At 44.5% G+C, this 27632-nt stretch overlaps 1 protein-coding gene across 4 annotated transcripts in view; it reads left to right on the top strand.

Moving 5' to 3' along the window:
- The window catches only part of FAT3 (FAT atypical cadherin 3), a 545951-nt gene that overhangs the window by 436253 nt on the left and 82066 nt on the right, over positions 1–27632 (top strand). For all 4 annotated transcript variants that reach the window (XM_063127164.1, XM_063127165.1, XM_063127168.1 and 1 more), the window contains exon 10: positions 1019–5092. In XM_063127164.1, coding sequence (XP_062983234.1) covers positions 1019–5092 — 4074 coding nt within the window. The remainder of the gene's footprint in view (positions 1–1018; positions 5093–27632) is intronic.

Below are 27632 nucleotides of genomic sequence, written 5' to 3'. Positions count from 1 at the left end.
CACTCCGTGAATAGAATGCTGGACTAGATTTATTGATTTATTTACAATATTTATATATCACTCAATTATCTAAAACAGATTCCAAAGCAGTGAACATAGATATAAACAGTAAAAGAAAGAAGATTTAAAAAGCAATTTAAAACCCTTCAACAGTGGCTAGTCAGTTGAGGAAGGCTTCTTGAAACAGAGGCACCGGAAACAGCCTGGTGTTGGTGCCTGCCTGACCTCCAGGGGCAGGGAGTTCCACAGAGAAGGGCCACCATACTAAAGACTCTTCTCCTGGTGGATTCCAATCGGGTAATAGGTCCATGTGGAACCACCAGGTGCATGGCCTCCAACCACCTCAGTGACGGGGCAGGTTGGTAAGGGAGAAGGCACTCTCTCAGGTATCCTGGCCCCAAGGGGTTTAGGGCTTTGTACACAAGTACTAATACCAAAACCTTAAACCTGACCCGGTAGCCAATATGTAGCCAGTGCAAATCCCTCAGTTATATGCTGAAAAAAGGGAGCTCCTGACAACAGCCAAGCTGCTGGTTCTGTACTAGCTCCAGCTTCCGAAGCAATCCAGTCTTGAGATTACTAATGCCCACAGCACTGTGGCCAAGCTATCCCTGTCTAGGCTGTACCTGGCAAGCCAGCTGATGCTTGTAAAACACACTCTTAAGTTCTGTTTTTATTTCAGTCCATGCTTATTTCTATCAAGTTCTTGCTTCAGAAAGCTCAGAGTGGCTTAGATTCGGATTCCAGGCAAACTCCGTTGATGTTTATTCAGACAATGCTGGCTTGCACTTGGTGCGTCTTCCACCAAGTGGAACTTGGCTCACAAACCAAGGATAGGGTTGCCCACCATGGGGTTGATAACTCCCTAATTTTACTACTGACCTGCAAAAAACCAATAGGGAGGGTAAGGCCGTGCTGGGTTGGCTGCATTTGTCTAGTTGGGTCACAAGTCTTGTGACATCAATGGGTGCCCTTGGAAATTTCACTTTTAATATATATTCCCATTTTACTCTTGCAGGGAACACTGGGAACACATTCAAGATCGAACCAGTCCTGGGCATCATTACACTGTTGAAGGAACCAGACCTGACCACCATGAGCCAGTTCGTCCTATCAGTCAAAGTGACCGACCAGGGCTCCCCACCGCTATCCGCAACAGCCATTGTCCGCATATCCGTGACTATGTCCGACAATTCTCACCCAAAATTCACGCACAAGGAATGGCAAGCTGAAGTGAATGAAAACGCTGACTTCGGGACTTTGGTGATCTTGGTCTCGGCGATCAGCCAGTCTACGCTAGTTTATGAGGTTAAGGATGGCAACACAGATGGCGCCTTCGCTATAAATCCCTACTCAGGAGTCATCACTAGTCAAAAGCCTCTTGATTATGAGCGCACATCCTCTTACCAGCTGACGGTGCAAGCTACAAACATGGCTGGGATGGCGTCGAACGCCACTGTGAACATCCAGATTGTGGATGAAAATGACAACCCGCCAGTCTTCCTTTCCTCGCAATACGTGGGCACCATCAGTGAAGCTGCACCCATAAACAGCATCGTCCGGAGCTTAGGAAACAACCCTCTCGTGATACGAGCCACAGATGCCGACAGTAACCAAAATGCTTTGCTTGTCTACCAGATCGTTGAATCCACTGCTAAAAACTATTTTATAGTAGATTCCAGTACAGGTGCAATTAGAACTATTGCTGATTTAGATCATGAAACCATTGCGCACTTCCATTTTCACGTCCACGTCCGTGACAGCGGCAATCCACAGCTTACCGCGGAAAGTCCGGTTGAAGTCACTATCGACGTAACGGATGTCAACGACAATCCTCCAGTATTCAGTCAGGCCATGTTTGAGACTGTCCTGCTTCTGCCAACGTACGTTGGGGTTGAGGTTCTTAAAGTCAAGGCTGCGGACCCCGATTCGGAAGTCCCGCCTGAAATGACCTATAGCCTGATTGAAGGCAACACAGAGCATTTTCTCATTGATTCTATGTCTGGGGTACTGACTATAAAGAACAACAGCCTTTCCAAAGATCATTATATGCTGATAGCAAAAGTCTCCGATGGGAAATTCTACAGCACTGCCATCGTGACCGTAATGGTTAAAGAAGCCATGGACAGTGGTCTCCACTTCACTCAAAGCCTGTATTCTACATCCATCTCTGAAAACAGCACCAATATCACAAAGGTAGCAGTGGTCAATGCTGTTGGAAACCGCCTTAACGAGCCCTTGAAGTACAGCATTTTGAACCCGGGGAACAAATTCAAGATCAAATCCACCTTGGGTGTCATTCAAACGACCGGCGTCCCATTTGATAGAGAAGAACAGGAATTATATGAGCTGGTGGTTGAGGCTAGTCGTGAACTGGATCAGCTGCGAGTAGCGAGGGTGGTGGTGAGAGTTCACATTGAAGACATCAATGACAACGCTCCCGTATTCGTCGGACTTCCATACTATGCGGCTGTACAAGTCGAGGCTGATCCCGGCACCCTGATATACCGAGTGACGGCCATTGATAAAGATAAGGGTGCAAATGGCGACGTATCTTACCTGCTGAAGGAGGACTACGGGCACTTTGAAATTGACAGACGCACCGGCAGCGTCACACTGAAAGCAGCCTTTAATTCGGACTTATCTAACATAGAGTATTTAATTATTGTCATTGCTAAAGATGGAGGCAATCCGTCACTGTCGGCATCTGTGGAATTGCCAATTACCATAGTTAACAAAGCAATGCCCGTTTTCGACAAGCCTTTCTATACAGCCTTGGTAAACGAAGACATAGAAATGCACACCCCAATTCTGAGTATCAATGCTACCAGCCCAGAAGGTCAAGGGATCATTTACATCATCGTAGACGGGGATCCCTATAATCAGTTCAACATCGATTTTGACACTGGAGTCCTCAGTGTCATCAGTCCCTTAGACTATGAAGAAAATCCCATTTTCAAGCTGACAGTAAGAGCCAGTGATGCTCTCACTGGTGCCCGAGCTGAAGTCACGGTGGACTTAATTATCAGCGACGTCAACGACAACGCTCCAGTTTTTGACCACTTTGCATATAATGCCACTTTGTCTGAAGCATCTTTAATTGGGACTCCCGTCTTGCAGGTTGTGGCTACAGATGCAGATTCTGAGAACAACCAAATTATTCAGTATCAGATAGTCCAGGACTCCTTCAACAGCACAGATTATTTTCACATTGACAGCACAAGCGGTCTGATCCTAACAGCTCGCTTGCTGGACCATGAGCTGATGCAGCAATGCAGTTTAAAAGTAAGAGCAACCGATAATGGATTCCCACCCCTGAGCAGTGAAGTTCTCGTTAGCATCTTTGTGACAGACATGAATGACAACCCTCCCATTTTTAACCAGCTGATATATGAATCGTACGTCAGTGAGTTGGCTCCTCGGGGTCATTTTGTGACGTGCATCCAAGCTTCTGATGCAGACAGCTCCGACTTCGACCGGTTGGAGTACAATATCCTGTCTGGAAACGACCGTACAAGTTTTGTCATGGACAGCAAGAGTGGCGTCATCACTCTCTCGAACCATCGGAAGCAGAGAATGGAGTCCATGTACAGCCTGAATGTCTCCGTCTCTGATGGTTTGTTCACAAGCACAGCCCAGGTCCATATCCAGATTCTGGGAGCTAACTTATACAGCCCTGTGTTCTCGCAAAGTATTTACGTGGCAGAGGTTAGGGAAAACGCTGCCCCGGGAACCAAAGTTATCCACGTAAAAGCAACAGATGGAGATTCAGGCATATATGGGCAAATAAGCTATTCGATCATAAATGATTTTGCCAAAGATCGTTTTTTAATCGATAGCAACGGACAGATCATCACAACGGAAAAACTTGATCGGGAGATCCCTTTGGAAGGCGATATCACCATATTTCTGAGAGCCCTTGATGGAGGGGGGAGAAACACATTCTGTACCGTGAGAGTTATAGTGGTGGATGAGAATGACAATGCGCCACAGTTCATGACGGTGGAATACCGGGCAAGTGTCAAAGCAGATGTTGGGAAAGGTCATTTGGTCACCCAAGTCCAAGCCATTGATCCAGATGATGGCGCAAATGCGAGGATTGCCTATTCGCTGTACAGCGAGGCCTCGGTTTCTGTTGCAGATCTACTGGAAATTGACCCCGACAATGGATGGATGGTAACCAAGGGTAATTTTAACCAGCTAAAAAACACAGTGCTCTCCTTCTTTGTCAAAGCAGTTGATGGTGGAATTCCTGTAAAGCATTCCCTTATCCCTGTATATATTCATGTTTTACCTCCAGAAACCATCTTGCCTTCATTTTCTCAACCCCAATACTCCTTCACAATATCAGAGGACACAGTCATAGGTAGTACCATTGACGTTCTGCATGTTTTGCCTAACCAAGGAGCCACCTATAGCACAGTCAATGGTGAATTGACAGGAAACAACAAAGACGGAGTTTTTATTATCGAGCAAGACACCGGCATCATCAAACTTGATAAGAGACTCGACCATGAGACAAATTCTGCCTTTCACTTCAAAGTCGCTGCAACCATACAGCTAGATAAGGTGGATGTTGTGTTAACAGTGGACGTGGACATTAAAGTCTTGGACATTAATGACAACAAGCCTGCGTTTGAGGCAGCAAACTATGAAGCCATCATAATGGAAGGGATGCCAATAGGAACTAAACTTGTCCAGGTTAAAGCCATTGATGCAGATTGGGGGGCCAATGGTCAAGTCACGTACTCCCTCTTAGCAGAATCGGAGGCTGACAAAATCACAGAGGTATTCACCATTGACAGCAACAGTGGCTGGATCAGCACCTTGAAAGACTTGGACCATGAGAAGAATCCCACTTTCGCCTTTACAGTGGTGTCTGCTGACCTGGGAGAAACACTGTCCCTCTCATCAACCACCTTGATCACTGTCACCGTCACAGACATCAATGATAATGCTCCAGTCTTTGAGCAAGAGATGTACAAGGGTTCCGTGAAGGAGAGCGACTCACCGGGTGAAGTTGTGGCTGTTCTCAGCACTTGGGATGAGGATACTTCTGATGTCAACCACCAAGTGAGCTACCATATTACAGGTAAGAGGCTTTTCAGGAGAGGGGCCAAGTTCAGTGGTAGCACACCTGCTTTGCCTGCAGAAGGTCCTATATTCATTCGTTGGCAGCTCCTATTCAAAAGAACCTTGGGTAGTATTGCTGAGAAAGGCTCAGATTTGCCCGAGATCCTGAAGTTCTCATGCCAATCAAGCGTAGACAGAAATGAGTGGGGGGGGGGGGGGACAATGGTTTGCCTTTGTATAAAGCAGGTTGATATGCATCTCTAGCCTAGTTTGATCCCTGGCACAAGGAACCAAGAGATTAAATTGGGCTAGGCTAGACTAAATAGAAGCTTTCCCCCCTGCATTATGTGTTCAAGGAAGCAAGGCAGTGTTGAGGGTCAAATAATCAGGCTGGTGACCAAAGGGACAGAGAAAAAGGGGAGGAGATAGACAGCAGCAATCTGAGGATAGCTTGGTTTTACACATTATTGTGAACCGCCCAGAGAGCTTCGGCTATTGGGCGGTATAAAAATGTAATAAATAAAATAAATAAATAAATAAATACTAGATCAGACTAGGGATGCCCATCCATCGCTGGGAAATCAGGCACTTTGGGGGCTCCCCGGATTCCTGCAGCGCCCCAACTTGGCTTGCATTTGTGAACCACTGCTGTTGGTGGCTACTTGGTCATGGCAGCCCGTAGCAGAAATACTTATGTCACTTCTGCCACACACACTTACTTGTGACAAAATTCTGCAAATCCCAATAGGTATAGGAAAAACCAGTCTTACACCTTGACAAATACGTGATGTTCAGATGTCATAAATGCTCATAATACGAATCTGCAGGCATGCTTTCAAAGCCAGTTTTTGAAATATCTTCTCCTTCCCCCCCCCGCCTCGCTCTCTCTCTTTCTCTCTTGTCTAATGAATTGGCAAAAAAAGAAAGAAACAGTGAGTTTGATGCCATACTGGTGTTTCCCACAGCAATCAGAATATGTGGAGCAGCCCAAAGCCCCATGGAATCCTGTAGGGAGTCACTTCTGAGTAAACACACATAGGATATGTTTGCAAGTCTCATTTGAATAGAGGAGCCCATCGTTTGGGGGGTTCAGGCTCCAAATCTCATTGCAGTGAATTTAAATTTTAACAGGGCTGTGTCACAGTCATCGAAGCACCGTCAGGCATGGATTCGTTACAGTGCATGTTCAAAGTACTGCCGTCTTCAAGGGAGTTAATTCATTCATGACCATTTCCCCACCCTCAAAAAAAAGGATAACCTAAAGTAAAATGTTCTATACCCACAAAGCTTTCTCTATTATGGTTATTCTCATTCTCATCATCATCACAAGGTTAACTTCTAATTTCCAGACTAAAGGGAGGAAGAGATAGTCACAGAATTGGGAGTGCTGGTCAATCTGTACTCACGACACACCCACTCTCTGTTGGCCATAGTTTCCCTATTAAGACATCAGGATAATAAGTAAGTAAAGAGTCACATCAATGGGAATATTTATTTATTTATTTATTACATTTATATCCTGCTTTTTTCCCTCCAAGGTGGCATACATAATCCTCCTCCTCTCCATGTTATCCTCACAACAACAACCCTGTGAGGTAGGTTGGGCTGAGAGTGTGTGACTGGTCCAAAGTCTCCCAGTGGGTTTCCATCGCTGAGTGGGGACTAGAACCCAGATCTCCCGACTCCCAGTCCAACACCTTAGCCACTACACCACACTGGCTCTTATGAGCAGGAAGTTAACAGCATCTTGGGAAAGGAAGTACATTCCCTTAAGACAAGGGTGGGCAACTTATGCCCTTTAGATGTTTTGGCTCTCTGCCCTAACTAGCATAGTCATTGGTGAGAGATCATGGAAGTTGTAGGCCAAAACTTATGGAGGGCCACGTGCACCCCACCCCTGTCTTAAGAGGTTACAGTATGATTCCTGGTAAGAATACAGCAGTAAATAATCTGTATATTGATTCTACAACTCTAAGCAGGCAAGAGACCTGTGTCTTCAGTGCATGTACAAGATAGGGGTAAGAGAGAATAGATTCAAAGAATCATAGAACAGTAGAGTTGGAAGGGGCCGACAAGGACATTGAGTCCAACCCCCCCCTCACATACACACACATTAAAGCATCCCTGACAGATGGTTGTCCAGCTGTCTCATGAAGGCCTCTAGTGTGGGAGAGCCCACAACCTCCCTAGGTAACGGATTCCATTGTTGAACTGCTCTAACAGTCAGGAAGTTTTTCCTGATGTCCAGCTGGAATCTGGCTTCCTGTCACTTGAGCCCATTATTCCGTGTCCTGCACTCTGGGATGATTGAGAAGAGATCCTGGCCCTCCTCTGTATGACAACATTTCAAGCATTTGAAGAGTGCTCTCATGTCTCCCCTCAGCCTTCTCTTCTCCAGGCTAAACATGCCCAGTTCTTTCAGGCCATAGCTAGACCTAAGGTTTATCCCTGGATCGTCCAGGGGTCAAACCTGTTCATCTAGGTGACACACAGGGGATCCAGTGTTCAGGCAGGGGCGAACCCGGGATGATCCCAGGATAAACCTTAGGTCTAGCTGTGGCCTCAGTCTCTCCTCATAGGGCTTTGTTTCCCTGATCATCCTGGTTGCCCTCCTCTGAACATCCTCCAGCTTGTCTTCGTCCTTCTTGAAGTGTGGAGCCCAGAGCTGGACTCAATACTCAAGATGAGGCCTAACCAGGGCCAAATTGAGAGGAACCAGTATAGTGACCTGCTTTGAAACACAAGCTGACTGAGGCTAAGGATGGAAGAGGTCTTCAAAAGGGGGTAGGGGAGGATCTTAAAATACACACATCCCTGCTCAAATAGGTTGGTTCCATTTCATGTCACAAACATCCCCCTTCAGCAGCATGCAAGCTGTTCCTGATTTAGGGATGTCACGGGGGCAGGGGGCAGACAGGCTCACCCCACTCGACCCCCCAGGCCCCACACACTAAGCCACGGAGCACTCGCAGACCCAAGTGCTGCACAGTCCACAAGCGCCCGAAGGCTGCCTGTCCTTTTAGTGATAAGTGGTCCATTTATGCCTATAATGTTGCATAAATGGCCTCTTTACAGCCACCATTTACGCAACATTACTTCCCCAGAAAATCCCAAGCTACTTTTTTTTTTTTTTTTTTACACAAAATGGCAGCTCGCTAAGAGGACTGGCAGCCCCGTGGTGCTCACTGGGCACACGTCGGGCCAATCAGAGGCTCACATGGAGTGACAAAACGGGACACGGATGAGTCATTCTGATTTGGAATGAGGCTTGCGCCCTGCCTTTGCCTTTGCCCTGCCCTCCTTGCTGGTGTCTCACACGCACACTTCTTAAGGAAAAATGTCTTACGTTCAGGAAGCAGGAGGGGAAGCAGGTGATGCAGGCCTCACGACGCCCAGCAGGGCACTCCACATGCCATTTGCAGCTGAGGAGAAGCCCCACAGTGCTTCTCTTGCCTGGAAGGGAACCATCCCTCATGTATTACCCCATCCCCTTTTTCCGTTAGGGAAGTTGCAGAAGGCTGGCAGGGAGAATTCAACTTGAACATTCTAAAAGCCCGGTTAATTTGGGTGGAGTGTGGTGTAGTGGTTAGACTCAGTATGGCGAGACCCATGTTCAAATCCCCAGTCAGCCATGAGCTGACCAGCCACTGTCTCTCAGCCCAACCTCCCTCACTAGGCTGTTTTGTGGATAAAATGGGAGGGGAGGCCGCCTTTTGCTCCTTGGAGGGAAGTTGGGATGTAAATGTGATTCATGTTCAGGGTGAGCAACATCCCTATTTCAGATCATCTGAGTTTCGCTGCTCTCATTAGTTGCTGCCTCCTAGCAGTCCCAATTAAAGGAAGAGGCTGCTGAGAAGCTGGTCAGTAGCATCTATTGAATGCTTCTGAACTGTATCTAGAATCAGATCCTTTTTTGTGTTCTGCCCTGATACTTCTTCTATCCTGCCCACTCTGTCTGCCTGTCCCCTGCCTGTTTTCCCGTGGCTTTGCCACCCATGTTTTGATGTCCCCCTGATATTGTGGATGTACAGTGTCTGCTCCTCTGTTCCTCCTCAAAGGTGCTGTGCAGTACCGGGCCTAATCGACATCAAGCAGGATATTGCACTATGAAAGCGGTATATAAGAGGCAGGAGCCACACTACTGCTTTATAGCAGCCTTGAAGTGCACTGACAACTGTTGGGGCCCATGACACAGGCCACGGGTTTATCCTGGGATACCTAAGGTTTATCCTGGGATCATCCAGGGTTCGCCCCTGCCTGAGCACTGGATCCCCTGTGTGTCACCTAGATGAACAGGTTTGACCCCTGGACAATCCAGGGATAAACCTTAAGTCTAGCTATGGCCACATACCATATACCTCTTTCATAGTGCAATATCCTGCTCGGTGTGGCTTCCGCCTTTTATATACCCCTTTCACACCGCTTTCATAGTGCAATATCCTGCTTGGTGTAGATTAGGCTAAGAGATCATAAATTCAGTTGAAAAGGTGAATCTTTCAGGACAATTCAAGAACTCTCACATATGTTCACGTCTTGAATTATCCTGTGATGTTAAGTCACTAGTTCCAGTGCATAGCTTAGATGGGGGAGAAATTCATTCACTTCTCAGTTTTTATGCAAACTTACATAATTTCTCACTTTGGAAACAAAATTCAGTTATCCTTTGAAATTTGCACTTCTTCGAAATTTGTAATGTTCTCCTACCAAAACATGCACATAACTGTTAGTGAAAATAAGCTTAAAATAATTATTATATCAGGAAAATTGCTTGCAAAAAATGTGGATAATTAAGGGGAAATACATACAGAAATGTATGTGTTAGGAAAAATGCGCACAAAAAAATGCTTGTAAATTTTCACGCAAACTTTTTTAAAGGAAGCATTCTCAAAGTTCAAGATGAACCGAACATATGGCTGGAGAAATTCTCAAACCAAACTTAAGTTAAGAAACACAAGAAACCAAAATGTACAGATTCATCCATTGCCATTCATGGTGCAGAAAATTCACCCCTTTTTGTATTCCTGTTCGGTGTATCCTATCAGATTCTTGCATGCAATTGTGTATCAGTGAATGTGATCTCATGAAGAAAGGCTACTGTGAACTGGGCCGTACATATAGGGAGCTAGCTGCCAGCTAGTTGATCAAAGCAGTTGGGAAAAGAACAGCCACAATTGCAGAAATACATACCTCCCTGCTATCCATGTCTGATTCCTGCTAGTCTTTCCCCATTACGCTGTGTACCCAGTTACATGATTGCTTGTAGGAATTTGACATTGTGATCTTCTCCCTTGTGGCTGTGAGTTTAACAGCAATGAAAAAAACAAAACAAAAATTTGCTATCCGTTTGAAGCCGGATAGCTTCACATGACTTACTGAAGACCTATCCCAAGAGCAGTCTAGCAAAACATCTCTTGAATAAATGATTTGAAAGTTGTAGAGCAAGAGAGTTTATATCTTGTGAAGCTTTGTATATACATAGCAATCTGTTCACCCTTGATTTACAGTCAGCTTGAATGCATGAGTATCAAACATAACCAAGCTACATTTTTATTGGGGAAAGCTGACCAGTGTGATCCAAAAGCTAGCACAGAGAGAGGGTTGTCACTTTCATGTTGTTTATTGAGATACACATTCTAGAAAAATATAGCATGGACATTTCACTATATTTGTTTCCTGAGACATTCAGAAACTCTGTGGCACTGCAGATTTTAAAAGGTTTAACTTAGGCCTTAGCTAGACCAGGCTATATCCTGGGGCGAACCCCGGGATCATCCCTGTGTGTCCAGATGACGCACAGGGGATCCCAGGATCAAGGAGGGATCATCCCTCCCTTGCCCCGAGATATAGCCCTCCTCTTTGGGCCCACTTTTCTGCGGCCTTGGGCTAAGCCCGAGACCGCGGAACGTCTGGCCCGTTTCCGTGACTTGACCCAGCTCCACGCGATTACTCAGGAGTGCTGCGCCCATCGGGGTTTGAGTGAGGGGAGTGGGGAAACCAAATTAAACTTTAGCGCACAAGCGTTCATGCGCTGCGTCCTCTTTAAAAAATAAAAACTGGCAGGCGCAACGCCTCTCTTCCTAAGGTCATCGCGTCTTACATGTAAACGGGGCAGAGATCTCGCGTTAATCACAACGCGAGATCTCCCCTCCTCTGCCCCGGACTTTCAGGTAGGTCTAGCTAAGGCCTTAGTTTTGGAGGTTTGGGGTTATATATATAAAAAGCTGGGACCACAGCCTGTCCCAAAATGAGCTCACTCTGGGACATTCCACTGGGATCAGTTCGAATGTTTGGCTTTTCTTTTCCAAAACCATTCTGTCATTTCAAGGCTCAAAAGGCTGTTCTGTAAATACAATCATGCATGAACCATTTACTTAACAAAGTCTGCACGAGTAAGCGGATCACTGAATTAAAAGTGAGGGAGAAGAGATAATTAATGAGGATGGTGTTTGGTGCACTCCAAACAGTATTTTCGATTTTCCCTCCAAGGAAAACCAACCATTAAATACAAGATGTGGAAAATCCATCTTGAGTGAGAAATGTAAAATCCTACGACTGTCTATTATGCTCTCGGGAGATCTTTTTGGAAGAAGACGTTCATTCACTTCTGCATTTTATTATGGGCTTTCCCCCTCCCTCTGTCTGATCAACAAACTACTCCGACGATTAGCAGGTGATCCTCAAACCACAGGTTCCTATTTATGGATGGATCAGTAAATCAACACTTTACCATCACTGGGATTAATAATGGGCCAAATTCCTACATGACTGAAGTCTCTGCTCAGTTGTGCTTTCACAACCGCTATCCACCAGGAACTAGTTTGGAAAATCCCAAGATTATAGTAATAAAATTATAAAGGCAAGCCTTTATTTTTATTAAACTTCCTTTCTCCGAGGAACTCTGAGAGTAGTGTTCATAGTTCTTCCGCCTTTATCCTCAGAACGACACTGTGAAGTAGATTAGGCTGCGAAAGCATGATAGGCCCAAAGGCACCTGGGTAGTTTCATGGCTGAGCAGGAATTCAAACCAGGGTTTTCCAGGTTTGCTTTATGAGATTTAAACCCCACCTTCGCTTTCAGCAGAATACTCAAGGCACTACTCTTATTTTATCTCAACAATGTAGTTTCTGCTTCTAAGTAGTTGCTTCTCATGGGAAGACCATGTATGAAGAGCGTGTTATTCCCCATACAGTATGGGTGCCAAACCAGTTTGGGTCTGGGGGACAGATTGCTCCCCTGTGGACCAGATGACATCATGGGGTGGGGTCCTGTCCCTTAATATCATTGGATCCCTGACCAAAGTGCTGTATGGAGCTGGGGGCCCATTTGGGGGCCAACGTCACTCCATCCAGGTGGGTCAAAGGCTTTGCTGTGAACACTCTTTTTCACCCCCTTCCTTCTGGGGACGAGGCAAGCTTTCAGAGAGGGGGTGCACCCAAAGCTCCACAGACTGGATAGTCCGTCTTGGTCGGCCATGTTTGTCCTGTGAGCCCATAGCCTAGTAGGCAGCTGCCCCTTGGGGTGTGAGGTTACAACATCAGGCCCTGTTTAATTTAGAAAAAAAGTCAAGTAAAGGGAGTCGTGATACAGGTATATAACATGAATGATGTGGAGAAAGCGGATAGCGAGACATTTTTCTCCGCCTTTCATAATACAAGGATGCAAGTGGGGTCATCCCATGAAGCTGACTGGTGGGAGATTCAGGACAGAAGTACTTCTTCACATAGTGCATAGTTAAATTAGGGGATTTGCTACCACAAGCTGTTGTGATGGCCACTAACCCGGATGCTTTAAAGGGGGACTAGGCAAATTCATAAAAGATAAGACTATTAATGGCTACTAGCCTTGCTGGCTATTGATTACCTTCAGACTCTGTCTGTGTACACAAGTTGCTATGTACGCATGAGTGGGACGGTGCTATTACACATGTATTGGTTAGTTATTGTATGTAGCTGCTTGGTTATCCTTGTTTCCTGCTTGTGTGTTTCTTGTGGGCAGCTGGTTAGCCACTATGGCCTTTGCTAGACCTACCTGGAAATCCAGGCGGGAGGAGGGGCGAGCCCACGATGCAACTATCACGGGCTGTCGCCCTAGTCTTCACATCAGACGCGACGGGCTAAAGGAAAGCCCCGTCACGTCCGCCATTTTTTTAAAAAAATTAAAGGGCCGGGTGCACAGGAGCGCACAAACGAAAAAAGGTAAGTTTTTTTTAAAAAAATGATTTCCCCGCTCCCCCCCCTGCCCCCGATGGGCGCAGCGCTCCTGGGGAGCACTGCGGACCATGCGCGGCTTCTCCTGGCTCCTCGCGAGTAATCACAGAAGCCGGGAGAAGCCACAGAACGGGCCACACATTCGAGACCGAGGAAATATCAGGCTACAAGTGGTGCCCGTTATCCCGGGAGGGTTCATCCCTGCCTGAGCCCGGGATCCCCTGTGCGTCATCTGGATGCACAGGGGCGATCCCAGATATCAGCCCGGGATAACCCCTCGTCTAGCTAAGGCCTATGTGTAGAGAATGCTGGACTAGATGGACCCTTGGTCTGATCCAGCATGGCTGTTTTCATGTAGTAACTGCCCATTGGAACATCTTCCTGGGGAGGGAAGTAGCCCTGGGCTCCTAACTGGCCCTTGTCTACCAAGGCTGGCAATTAGGAAATGCTAGCAGGTAAAGCAAGACTCAACACGTTCAAGTGCAGGGAGATTTGCCACTGGAGAGTGCATTCAGTCAAGCAATTGCCCACTTATATTCTGAGCCTGAGGTGTACCATGGGCTCTTCCTAATCTTTTGAATCACCCTTGCCAAGATGCAATGTAAACGATGAGATGCAAACAGCACAATGCAGTTTAAATAATCTTGTAATGAAAGGGATGGGGGGAGCGATGGTTCAGGTATCTTCTTTTGACAAGCCCTACATATGCCCTCCTGCAGACCTTGTTCTATGGTGATTAATTAACTTTTTCACCAACATATTTAAGCAGGTTCGGTGCCTTAAGGGGACTCTAATTAATTCATTTTTCACTGTATATTTTCAAAACGGAAGACTCCTGACTGCAAACATTAAATGGATCCTTTACAAATCTGTCAGCAGTTTTCTTCTTTCATTCTGTTTGAGCATCACAACATTAGTTCCAAAAGCAACTACCCCAAAGGCCTTAGAAGAATCTGCTTCTCTCTCTCTCTCTCTCTCTCTCTCTCTCTCTCTCTCTCTCTCTCTCTCTCTCTGCTTTTGTTTATTTTATGTTTGAATAACAGCCCCATCCAATCACCTCCTCAGCAAATGTTACAAAACTAATTCGAGCTTAGCTAGATGAAAGAGAAATTTACATATCCACAATTTAAAATGCAACAAACACCAAAAAAAAACCACCTCTTTGAAACACACAAGATAAGTTTAAATGGAATTGATAGGTGTGATTGTACATTTTTGCTGTGACTTTAATTTGAAATGTAATAGCATTTAAATCGTATTTTAAAAGCGCTTTGAGTTTCCATATATACTTGACTGAGAACTGGCTCCTACACTGAGTTGATGGCATGATTGTTCTTTCCATGGTACAGTGGTAACAAATGTGTAAGATGATATGACGTAATGGTAAGGTGTATGACGTAATGGTAAGATGTAATGGTAAGATGATATGATGTAATCATAGAATCATAGAATAGCAGAGTTGGAAGGGGCCTACAAGGCCATCGAGTCCAACCCCCTGCTCAATGCAGGAATCCACCCTAAAGCATCCCCGACAGATGCTTGTCCAGCTGCCTCTTGAAGGCCTCTAGTGCGGGAGAGCCCACAACCTCCCTAGGTAATGCTAAGATGTAATGGTAAGGTGATATGACATAATGGTAAGATATGTAATGGTAAAATATATGACACGGTTACTGCCCACAACAGTTGTCACTGGTTTAATTTATTTTATTTATTTATTTATTTATTTATTGCTTTTTTATACCGCCCAATAGCCGAAGCTCTCTGGGTGGCTGGGCAGGAATATGCACACACAGAGAAAGGTTCTAGCCTTAACAGAATACAAACTGTTTATGAGAACAAAGGTAAGGACAAAGAAATATATGACGTTTAATACAACTCAGATAGGTTAAAACTAACAATGCTTTGCGTCGGAGCACATCTTTTGCCAACTGAATGAGTTGCTTTAAAAAAAAAAGGTATACTTTCTTTCAGGTGGCCAAACATCCAGGCTTGTATGTACAGGAAAGTTTTATCAAAGGCGGCTGACTGCTTTATCACATTCTCATGTAAAGTCATCAGTATACACAAGGAAAAAGTTTCAATTCCAGTCAAGCCTCAACTGTAGCATACAATATAACCAAGAAGCCGAAGTGTCAAAACGTGTCTAACCACCTGAAAGAGAGCACTTTTTTTTAGCAATTCATTCACTTTAAAATTTGGTAATACAAGTGTTCTTATGCAAAAGCATTGTTAATTATAACCTATTTGAGTTGTATTAAACTTTGTACTTTTCTTTGTCCTTAACTTTATCCCAGGAATATGCAACACTAGCATGGGCAATGAGTCCAACCCCCTGCTCAATGCAGGAATCCACCTTAAAGCATCCCTGACAGATGGCTGTCCAGCTGCCTCTTGAAGGCCTCTAGTGTGGGAGAGCTCACAACCTCACTAGGTCATTGGTTCCATTGTCGTACTGCTCTTACAGTCAGGATGTTTTTCCTGATGTCCAGCTGGAATCTGGCTTCCTGTAACTTGAGCCCATTATTCCGTGTCCTGCACTCTGGGAGGATCGAGAGGAGATCCTGGCCTTCCTCTGTGGGACAACCTTTTAAGTATTTGAAGAGTGCTATCATGTCTCCCCTCAGTCTTCTCTTATCCAGGCTAAACAGGCCCAGTTCATTCAGTCTCTCTTCATAGGGCTTTGTTTCCAGACCCCAATCATCCTTATTGCCCTCCTCTGAACACGCTCCAGCTTGTCTAGGCTAGACAAAGCTCTGATATGGCTCTTTTGTCTCTGGTCAAGAGGGCAGGGCTCCTGCAGCTTTAACTGTTGTGATGAATTTCACCAGGTGCTGCATGCATACAAATGACACCTGCTGAAATTCCCTTTTCTATACAGCTGTTAAAGATACAGGAGCCCTGTCCTCCTTTCCATAGAGTCACCCTATAAAATAAAACTAACCCAATCTTGCATGGCTGTGTGAAGGTTTTTCATGCCTGTGGACACCTAAAATACATGATATAATGGCTAAGTGGTGGCAATACTGTTGATGACGGTTTCAACTAAGAGCTTTAAACGCTTAACACTGAAATCATTGGGACTGAAAAAAAAAGCCTTGTTTCTACTCCAGTTGTCCTGAAAGGGAAGTTTTACTGAAGGACCTCAAATAAGGTAGTTCCATATATAGGTCTGGGTGCTAGGAGAAAGGAAAGGATCTCTCCTGCCTTTTAGCTTGCCAGACTTTTCAATCCTCTTCAGAGCCTTTGCAAGGTCTCTGCCCATCCCTAGGGTGACCATATGAAAAGGAGGACAGGGCTCCTGTATCTTTAACAGTTGTATTTAAGGGGGAATTTCAGCAGGTGCCATTCGTATGCATGCAGCGCCTGTTGAAATTCCCTCTTCATCACAACACTTAAAGCTGCAGGAGCCCTGCCCTATTTTGTATCTGGTCAAGAGGGCAAGGCTCCTGCAGCTTGAACTGTTGTGATGAAGAGGGAATTTCAACAGGTGCTGCATGCATCCAGATGACAGCTACTGAAATTTCTCTTTTCTACACAAATGTTAAAAGATACAGGAGCCCTGTCCTCCTTTCCACATGGACACCCTACCCATCGCCTACCTTTCTTGAGACAGCCAAAGCCTGACCTAGGAGAGGAGGCTGCATCTCCATCACTCCTGCCTCTTTCCACCCAGATCAGCCACTTCTGACCAAGGTTGCTGGGACTGCCGCTATGCTGCCCAACCACTAGGGTGACCATATGGAAAGGAGGACAGTGCTCCTGTATCTTTAACAGTTGCATAGACAAAGGAATTTCAGCAGGTGTCATTTGTATGTATGGAGAACCTGATGACATTCCCTCTTCATCACCACAGTTAGAAGAGGACAGGGCACCTGCACCTTTAACTGTTGTGATGAAGAGGGAATTTCACTAGGTTCAACATATATACCAATGACACCTGCAGAAATTCCCTTTTCAATACAACTGTTAAAGATATAGGAACCCTGTCATCCTTTTCATATGTCAGCCACAGAAGTGACTCAGTGGCAACCGCCTTTGGGCTTTCCCTTACTCTTGGCTCACAGATCCCCGGCAGGATGATGGCAGTGGACTCCAGATAAGTCTGTTACTGCTATGTCAAAATTGCCGTATCAGAGCTTTGTCTAGCCCAGCCCTCTTGTGACTGAGAGTGGCTCCCCTCGTAAACAGGAATAGCCACCATGATGGTGATTGCTGTATGGAACAAATAGGTGAACATAATGTTTGAAGCAAAGGCATAAATAACCACTGGAAACATTAATGACCATGTGCCAAGAGCATTCCAGCATTCTTTTTATTCCCTCTATCCCCCGGTGTGTGAAATGGCCTTATTTTCCTCTCAAGATAGCTGGGAACAAGCATTCTGCTTTGATTTTGTCGCCATGCAGTTTAATGATGTGGAAAAGTAATATCGCCGGCTTCGGTGTCACAGTTTCAGTGTAATAGAAAGCTGATTGGCTTCATCACCATCATCCCTTCTCCTCCTTGCTGACTTTTCCACTTGTATAAATTCGACCTAATTGCCGGCCTTATCTTTAAGTTGCTCCTTAAACGACCTCTCGTTAGGTCTACTTAAGACTCATGTGTCTTTGTGTGTTCGGCAGGCTCTAAAACTCCACACATGCACCCAAATGAGAATTGTAATGAATACAAAAAACAACGCCGCGGTGCCATAAAAGCTTTCATTAACGGCTCCCTTAATGGAACCTGCTGCACTCCCTTGATTGCATAATCAACACCTAATGAAATTGTCTTGGTAACAAGAGTGAGGCGGTTGTCGTACATCCTCTCTTGAGACTGAAGTGGAAAGACAATGGCACTGTTGTGAAGAGGAGGGTATTGATTGTTCACAGTTTGAGTCTGATTGCCCTTAAGGGGAGCTAAGCAAGGCGATCATCTCAGAACTTGGCAGAGACAATTTCATTTTCTTGGAAAGTTAGCTGTTTTGATGCTCGTATGGGAGATGCAGGCACCTCAAACCATTCCTGATGTAATCTCAGGACGGAGTTGCCAGCCACTAGCCAAATAGAATCATAGAACAGTACAGTTGGAAGGGGCCGTCAAGAGGCCACCAGTGAGGGAGGAAGCTGCAGCCAGTCACCTCTCCACCGTGCCTGGGTCCAGCTCCAGCTGAGAGCCCCCTCCCTCCTGCTACCAACTGTCTCTGCAGAGGCCACCAGTGAGGGAGGAAGCTGCAGCCAGTCACCTCTCCACCGTGCCTGGGTCCAGCTCCAGCTGAGAGCCCCCTCCCTCCTGCTGCCAACTGTCTCTGCAGAGGCCTCCAATGAGGGAGGAAGTAGCAGCCAGGTACCTCTCCACCGTGCCTGGGTCCAGCTCCAGCTGAGAGCCCCCTCCCTCCTGCTGTCAACTGTAACTGCCGAACTTTGCAACTAAGATTGTAGTGCCTGAATTTGCTTTCCTTTCCCCCCTCCTCCTCCTCCCTCCCAATCCCCTTTCCTTTTGTGTCATGTCTTTTAGATTGTAAGCCTGTGGGCAGGGACTGTCAAGAAATACTTTTGTAAGCCGCCGTGAGAGCCTTTTTTGGCTGAATGGCGGCATAAAAATCCTTAAATAAAATAAATTAAAAAAAAACCTGCTCAATGCAGGAATCCACCTTAAAGCATCCCTGACAGATGGTTGTCCAGCTCCCTCTTGAATGCCTCTAGTGTGGGAGAGCCCACCACCTCCCTAGGTCATTGGCTCCATTGTCGTACTGCTCTAACAGTCAGGAAGTTTTCCTGACGTCCAGCCGGAATCTGGCTTCCTGTAACTTGAGCCCATTATTCCGTTTCCTGCGCTCTAGGATGATCGAGAGTTCTCAGTGGGCTAAAGCGAACTTGTTGGTCTGCACTGCAGTGTTTTACAAGTCCTAATGCTAGGAAGGTTCTTATTCTTTTCTTATGTTCTTAAGGTTCCATGAAATTGGGAAGGGATAAAGGAAGAGTGCCGTGGACAGCAGCCAAAAAAGGCAGGGCTCTTGCACCTTTAATAACTATGTAGAACAGAGCTGGGCAGACTTCAGGCTTATGAGGACTACTTTGTTTTTTATTAGAATTCTGAGGTCCACCATCTGGAGCCAGGTGCAACGTAATATCTCAGGCAGGCTATCATTTAATAAGAATTAAGCAACAGGTGGAGCTTTTGAGCACACGCTCAGCCCAGGAATTTGTGTCCAGTACCATTTGTATTTCTGGGCGCAAAGATTACTGCAGACGCTGACTGTAACCAGGAAATCAGAAGACGTTTACTTCTTGGGAGGAGAGCAATGACAAATCTTGATAAAATAGTTAAGAGCAGAGACACCACACTGACAACAAAGGTCTGCATAGTTAAAGCAATGGTGTTCCCCGTAGTAACCTATGGCTGCGAGAGCTGGACCATAAGGAAAACTGAGCGAAGGAAGATAGATGCTTTTGAACTGTGGTGTTGGAGGAAAATTCTGAGAGTGCCTTGGACTGCAAGAAGATCAAACCAGTCTATACTCCAGGAAATAAAGCCAGACTGCTCACTTGAGGGAATGGTATTAAAGGCAAAACTGAAGTACTTTGGCCACATAATGAGAAGACAGGACACCCTGGAGAAGAGGCTGATGCTAGGGAAAGTGGAAGGCAAAAGGAAGAAGGGCCGACCAAGGGCAAGATGGATGGATGATATTCTGGAGGTGACAGACTTGACCTTGGGGGAGCTAGGGGTGGCGACGGCCGACAGAAAGCTCTGGCATGGGCTGGTCCATGAAGTCACGAAGAGTTGGAAGCGACTGAACGAATAAACAACAAAACCATAACCAAGCTCACAAGTCCTTTCACACACAAGTGTGAAGAAGAGCCCTGCTGGATCAGACCAAGGGTCCATCTAGTCTAGCATTCTGTTTACACAGTGGCCAACCAGCTGTTGTCTCACAATCAGGACATGGTGGAACAGCACCCTCTCACCCGTGTTTCCCAGCAACTGGTGTAAATAGTTATGCTTCAGGGAAAACAAGGGGTGGACTTTTGTGTGAAATATAATATTGATCACAAATTCCTGGGCTCAGCATGTGCTTGGAGGCATGTTGCTTAAATGGTAGTGGACACCTTTTCTCGTACATGGACTCACTTCTTCCTTTCCTTTTCTGAGCTGAACATGTTTACTGTTACCTGTGCATTGATCTTGATAATCACCACAATGAGCTCTAAACCAGCCTTTGAAAATGTATCTAGAAATAGGTTTGCAAGCACTAGTTTGAACTAATAGTGGTTAGGACTATAATTGATGCATTTATTTTATTTATTTATTATATTTATTGGTATCTCATCTTTTGCCCAATGCTGGGCCTCAAGGCGGCATTACAAAATGTGACACATATACATTTAAAACCTATGAATAGAAATAAACAAAAGTTAAAAATATATTAAATGTGTTCCAATATTAAAACATTTAAAATACATGACAATTTTAAAAGTCCTTGGCATAATCAGGGGTCCAGATTATTCGCCAAAGTCCTGCCAGAACAAGAACAAAAATTGCCTACCTCCGAAAGCACATCAAGGAGGGATCCAGTCTAGCTTCCCTGGGAAGAGAGTTCCAGAGCACTGGAGCAGCCACCGAGAAGGCCCTCTCCTGTGTTTCCACCAGGCATGTCTCTGATGGTGGTTGGACTGATTGAAGGTCTTCCCCAGAAGATCTTAACGCACGGGCAGGCTTGTAAGGGGGAATATGGACTTTCAGAAAACCTGGAACCAAGTCATATAGGGCTATATAGGTCATAACCAGCACTTGTGCCCAGAAACGGACTGGAAGCCAGTGGAGCTGTTTTAACAGGGGAGTTGTATAATATTAACCATCCATCACTAGCTCCGAAAAGCAAAAACTTCCATGCGATGGGAGAGCAGGGGAAGGAGCACAGAAGTTCAAGGGGGAAGATCCGTGCAAACCAGTGGGGCGCCCAATTTTTAACCTATGGTTAGGAGACTAGACAGCATTGCATCTGTCCCAAGCCCATGGGAAAGGTGGTCCAATAATGAGGAAGCTAGATTTAGGGGGTAAATGTCCTAAGGCTATTTTTGCAAGTGGAGATGTTGGCAAAGGTCTCGTGTGTCAGACTTGAAGAACTTCAGGGTCTCATAAAAGGCCTCTTCAACTATTATTATTATTATTATTATTTATTTATATAGCACCATCAATGTACATGGTGCTGTACAGAGTAAAACAGTAAATAGCAAGACTCTGCCGCATAGGCTTACAATCTAATGAAATCATAGTAAAACAATAAGGAGGGGAAGAGAATGCCAACAGGTACAGGGAAGGGTAAGCAGGCACAGGGTAGGGAAAAACTAACAGTAGAAAGTAACAGTAGAAGTCTGCACAACATCAAGTTTTAAAAGCTTTAGGAAAAAGAAAAGTTTTTAGTTGAGCTTTAAAAGCTGTGGTTGAACTTGTAGTTCTCAAATGTTCTGGAAGAGCGTTCCAGGCGTAAGGGGCAGCAGACGAAAATGGACGAAGCCGAGCAAGGGAAGTAGAGGCCCTTGGGCAGGCGAGAAACATGGCATCAGAGGAGCGAAGAGCACGAGCGGGGCAATAGTGTGAGATGAGAGAGGAGAGATAGGAAGGAGCTAGACCGTGAAAAGCTTTGAAGGTTAACAGGAGAAGTTTATATTGGATTCTGAAGTGAATTGGAAGCCAATGAAGAGATTTCAGAAGCGGAGTAACATGGTCGGAGCGGCGTGCTAAGAAGATGATCTTTGCGGCAGAGTGGTGAACAGAAACCAACGGGCTGATGTGAGAAGAAGGAAGGCCAGAGAGAAGAAGGTTGCAGTAGTCCAACCGTGAAATAACCAGTGCATGAACAAGCGTCTTGGCAGAAGAGACAGACAAAAATGATCGAATCCTGGCAATATTATACAGGAAAAATCGACAAGATTTAGCTACTGCCTCAATATGAGGAATAAAGGAGAGCGAGGAGTCGAAGATAAAGCCAAGGCTACGAGCTTCCTTGACCGGAGTAAGCGTAACATCATTGACAGTAAGAGAGAATGAGAGATGAGGAGAAGGTTTAGGAGGAAAAACAAGCAATTCAGTCTTTGCCATGTTAAGCTTCAAGCGACGATGAAGCAGCCAAGCTGAGATATCTGAAAGACATGCCGAGATACGATCGTGAACATCAGGAGAAAGTTCCGGAGATGACAGATATAGTTGTGTATCATCGGCGTACAGATGATATTGGAGACCATGAGATTGAATAAGCTTGCCCAAGGGCAACATGTATAAGGAAAACAACAACGGGCCAAGCACCGAGCCTTGCGGAACCCCTACTGAAAGGGGAAAGGAGGAAGACGAGCTGCCATTAGTCAACACGCTGAAAGAGCGACCCGCTAGATAGGAGGCAAACCAGTTATAGACAGAGCCACAAAATCCAAGGTCATGAAGGGAATCTAAGAGAAGATCATGATCAACCGTGTCAAAGGCTGCAGTTAGATCAAGGAGAATAAGAACGGAATAATGGCCTTTAGACTTGGCAGTAAGGAGATCATTGGTGATCTTAGTAAGGGCTGTTTCGGTGGAATGCAGAGGACGGAATCCAGATTGAAATGGATCCAAAGCAGAGTTACTAGAAAGAAAGTCAAGACAGCGAGAGTAGACCGCACGCTCCAAGATCTTTGAAACAAACGGCAACAAAGAGACAGGTCGGTAGTTAGACAGAGATAGCCTATCAAGAGTAGGTTTCTTGAGAATGGGAGAGACTGTAGCATGTTTAAAAGCAGAAGGAAATGAACCAGAGGACAGAGAAAGATTAATAATGTGTATTATTATAACTAGTCCTACCGGTCTCCCAAACACCCTTCCTTTTTGTTTACTTGTCTAAATGGTTATGGCAGCAGCTTCAAAGGTTTGTCCTTTCCCTTCTTCTCTACTGCCCTGGTATGCGGCCAGTGCCGGATTTAGGAACAAACCAAGTAAGCCATGGCTTAGGGCCTCATAGCTAAGACGTAAGATAAACAAGACAAAATTGCTTTGGCTTAAATGTGTTGAAAGGTCTGTTGTGACTTATACCAATGTTGCCTTATATAGAGAAAGCGTGGCAATGCAGCATTTAGTACTGGAGGTAATAAGCTCAAACTAGAACCCAGTTTAAAAGAGGTTCAAATCAATTTACTTTATTGGTGCCTTTATTCACAACTTCATAGAATCATAGAATCGCAGTTGAAAGGGGCCTACAAGGCCATTGAGTCCAACCCCCTGCTCAATGCAGGAATCCACCCTAAAGCATCCCTGACAGATGCTTGTCCAGCTGCCTCTTGAAGGCCTCTAGTGTGAGAGAGCCCACAACCTCCTTAGGTAACTGATTCCATTGTCGTACTGCTACAAGTACCCCCTAACACTGGGTAATATGATACACTTTTTTCTCTTTATTGTTGTGGTATGGAGCCTCTAAATATTGATATGGCTTAGGGCCTCAGCATTGTTGGGTTATTGTGCCAGAACTTTTCTCTCTCTGGAACTCTGTTTGTGCTCAGAAACAAACACACATCACGCAGGTCTTATACAGCAGAGCTGGTTTATTTCCTTCAGGCTTCTGTGCAGTTCAATTCAGATCAGTTCAGATCAGCACACTGAGGCATACACAGAGAGCAGTGATCATAGAGCAGTGATCAGTAAGCAGTGATCAGTTCCATTTTACACAAGTGAGAAACTATATACAGATCTACACAATTCTTATCTACATTACATACAGCTGTGATGAGGCTAACTTAGAATCTTGGCAAGGTTCCCAGAACAGCCTCTATCTCAAGGTAATTGCCCACAGATAGACTTTCTCTGTTTAACCCTGAGATAGCCATACACACACAATTTTAATGACTAAGCAAGTATTTCTTTTCATATACTTAACAGTCCTCCTCTTGCGCATGTTGTTTAAATTGTGTTACAATCTGAGACCCAGCTTTAAAAACATCTCTTTGTGTTTTACCATTGATACTGGTTTTGTGAATAAATCAGCCAACATCATTTCAGATGGACAATATTCAAGCTTAATCCAGCCCTTCTGAATTATATCTTTCACATGAGAATAACGAACATCCACATGTTTAGTTCTTGGTTTACACTTTTCAGATGTAGCCATACTAATACATGCCTGATTATCCTCAAATATGGTTACTGGTGTCTCAATTTCCAACCTTAGATCAGCAAATAATTGTTTATACCACTCAATCTCATTACAAGCCAGAGATAAGCTGATATATTCTGCTTCTACACTAGAGGTTGCTACACAATTTTGTTTTCTTGTAACGTTCCACCTGTCCTTTCTCATTTTGTTTTACTTTGAATACCCATTTACAGGTAATGGCTTTACGACCTTCAGGTAAAGGTACTAGCTCCCACGTTTCATTTTTTTCCATTGCTCTGATTTCCTCTGACATTGCTTCATGCCAGCCCTGAGCTTCTGTAGGTTCCATTTCCTGAATTTCCTCAAATGAAGTAGGTTCATAGGCTATTAGTAAAGCTCTATGAGAAACCTGTTTGCTTTGGTATTCATCTGAATAACGAATTGGAGCTTTGCGTTCCCTTTCTGGTCGCTTTGGCATAGTTACAGGCATAGTTTCCTCCTTTACAGTTTCTTCCCCCTCCCTCTCTTGCTGAGATTGTTCAGGAATTTCTTCTGTTTCTACAGCTTTCTGTTCTACAGGCAAACTTACATACTGTTTTGTTTCCTGCATTTGTTCATGAAAAACTACATCTCTGTTCACAATTACACTTTTGTGATATGGAGACCACAAACGATAGCCTTTTGTTTGTGTATCATATCCCAACAGTTTACATTCCAAACCTCTTTGAGCTAGCTTTCCTGGTCTGTTTTCTTTCTGAACATGAGCAAAACATTTACTTCCAAAAACCCTTATATGTGACACTCTAGGTTTTCTTTTGTAAAACATTTCATATGGGGTTTTTTCATGTACAGAGTGGTAAAGCCTGTTTAACAAATAATTTGAGGTGGACAAAGCTTCTGCCCAGAACAGGTTAGACAATCCTGACTCTTTCAATAGAGCTCTTAACATGTTCTGCAAGGTTCTGTTTTTCCTTTCTGCAACTCCATTTTGAAATGGTGAATATGGAGCAGTAAGGTCATGTTGTATACCCTCATCACTGAGGAATTTTTTAAATTGGTTGCTAAGAAATTCACCTCCCCGGTCCGTTCTTAGATTAGCTATAGGTTCTTTAAATCTATTTTTACTCCACTTAACAAACGCTTTGAACTTTCCAAAAGTTTCACTCTTCTGTTTTAACACATACACAAATCCAAATCTACTGTAATCATCAACAATAGACAAGAAAAATCTGTTTCCTCCTTGACTTGTCTCAAAAGGACCTGCAAGATCTGCATGAATTAATTCAAAAATTCTTTTTGTTGTTCTCTCACTATGTTTTGGAATGTTTGACTTATGACACTTGGTTTCACTGCATACATTACATTCTAGATAGTTAGAACATGGTTTGATTTTCACTCCTTCACACAATTCTGGAATCTTAGAAATTGTTTTATAGTTAGCATGACCAAACCTTTTATGAGTTAAATGGATACACTCTTGGTGTGGTTTGCAATTGGCTATTGTTTTTGTTGTGACTTTGCTGGCTACAACTTCATTTTCTGTACAAGTATTAATCACATACAAAGAATCTTTCATTATTCCCTGCACACACACCTTGTTTCCCTGTTTTATAGTACAATTTTCTTCAGTAAAACAAACCTCATACCCCATTTCTGTTAACTGAAACACACTTAGAAGGTTTGTTTCCAATTCTGGTACATATAAAACACTTTGTAGTTCAACTCCCAGACAATCAAAATATACATTACCCACACCACAAATCTGGATTTTTGTTCCATTTGCAAGGGTAACACACTTTTGCTCTGAAGTAGAAGTTTCCAAGGTTACAAATGAAAGTTTGTCTTTTGCCATACTTATTGAAGCCCCAGAGTCCAAAAACCAAGGATTCATTGTCTCTTTGACTCTTGCTAGAAGACACTTCTTTGTTGATTCAGCTTCATTCATGTTGTTTTCTTCTCTCCACTTTGCTGTTGACTGCTTTTTCTTCTTGTTGTTGCAATCCCGCCTTAAGTGTCCTGTGGAACCACAGTTAAAGCATTTCCTTGCCTTTAATGCAGCCACCACGTCAGAAGATTTATGGCTTTGTTGAAATTCAGCCACAGGATGTTTAAGGCTCTGTTGTTTTGAAGCTTGTCTTCTTTCATAGGTTTCCAGTAGTTTTCCAGCTACATACTCGAGGGTTAAATTTTTCTCCTCTTGACTTTCCATCATGGTGACAACCGCATCGTACGATGAATCAAGACTTGACAAAATCACATAGACTTGGTGTATAGTTGTAAACTCCATCCCTCGTGCCCTGAGTTGATTGAAGATTTCTCTCATGCTTTTCAAATGGTTTGACATAGACTCCCCTGGTTTCAGCTTCATTCCATACAGCTTCCGGGTTAGAATTATTTTACTGCCCGCTGTTTCTCTTTGATATACAGCTTGTAGCGCATTCCAGCACTCTTTTGATGTATTCAAAAACTGAATGAAGGAAATTTGAGAGTCTTCCACAGCTAATGCAATAACTGTCATTGCTTTTGCATCGTCCTTAAACCATTTAGCATTCTGTGGATCTGCTCTATCTGGTGGATTCTCTGTGACTACATACCACAGTTCAGCCTGAATCAGATACATTTGCATTTTGTAAGACCATAATGCATAGTTAGAGTCATTCAGCTTTTCCAACAATTGATGCAAACCAGACATATTAGCTCCTGCCATTTCCTCTGCTTTAGGAATTGGTATCTCACCGTCCTTCTGCTCAGAGTCCTCCTCAGAGTCAGCCGACTGAGATTTTTCCTCACTTTGCAGCACTGGCTTTAGCTTGATGTCTTCCTTCATCAACAGTTTTCTGTTTTAGCAGACTCCTGGTTCTGATACTGCACCGTTCCCATCAAGTTCTGGTTCTTCTGCCTGGATTAGGCTGGCGTAGGCTTGCCTGGACTGGTCTGGGCTGGGCCCATAACCTTTGTTGGGTTATTGTGCCAGAACTTTTCTCTCTCTGGAACTCTGTTTGTGCTCAGAAACAAACACACATCACGCAGGTCTTACACAGCAGAGCTGGTTTATTTCCTTCAGGCTTCTGTGCAGTTCAATTCAGATCAGTTCAGATCAGCACACTGAGGCATACACAGAGAGCAGTGATCATAGAGCAGTGATCAGTAAGCAGTGATCAGTTCCATTTTACACAAGTGAGAAACTATATACAGATCTACACAATTCTTATCTACATTACATACAGCTGTGATGAGGCTAACTTAGAATC

Source organism: Elgaria multicarinata, chromosome 5 (assembly GCF_023053635.1).
Source record: "Elgaria multicarinata webbii isolate HBS135686 ecotype San Diego chromosome 5, rElgMul1.1.pri, whole genome shotgun sequence".
Taxonomy (NCBI): domain Eukaryota; kingdom Metazoa; phylum Chordata; class Lepidosauria; order Squamata; family Anguidae; genus Elgaria; species Elgaria multicarinata.
The sequence above is the reverse complement of the archived record's forward strand: the minus strand, read 5'-3'. Positions and strand labels throughout refer to the sequence as shown.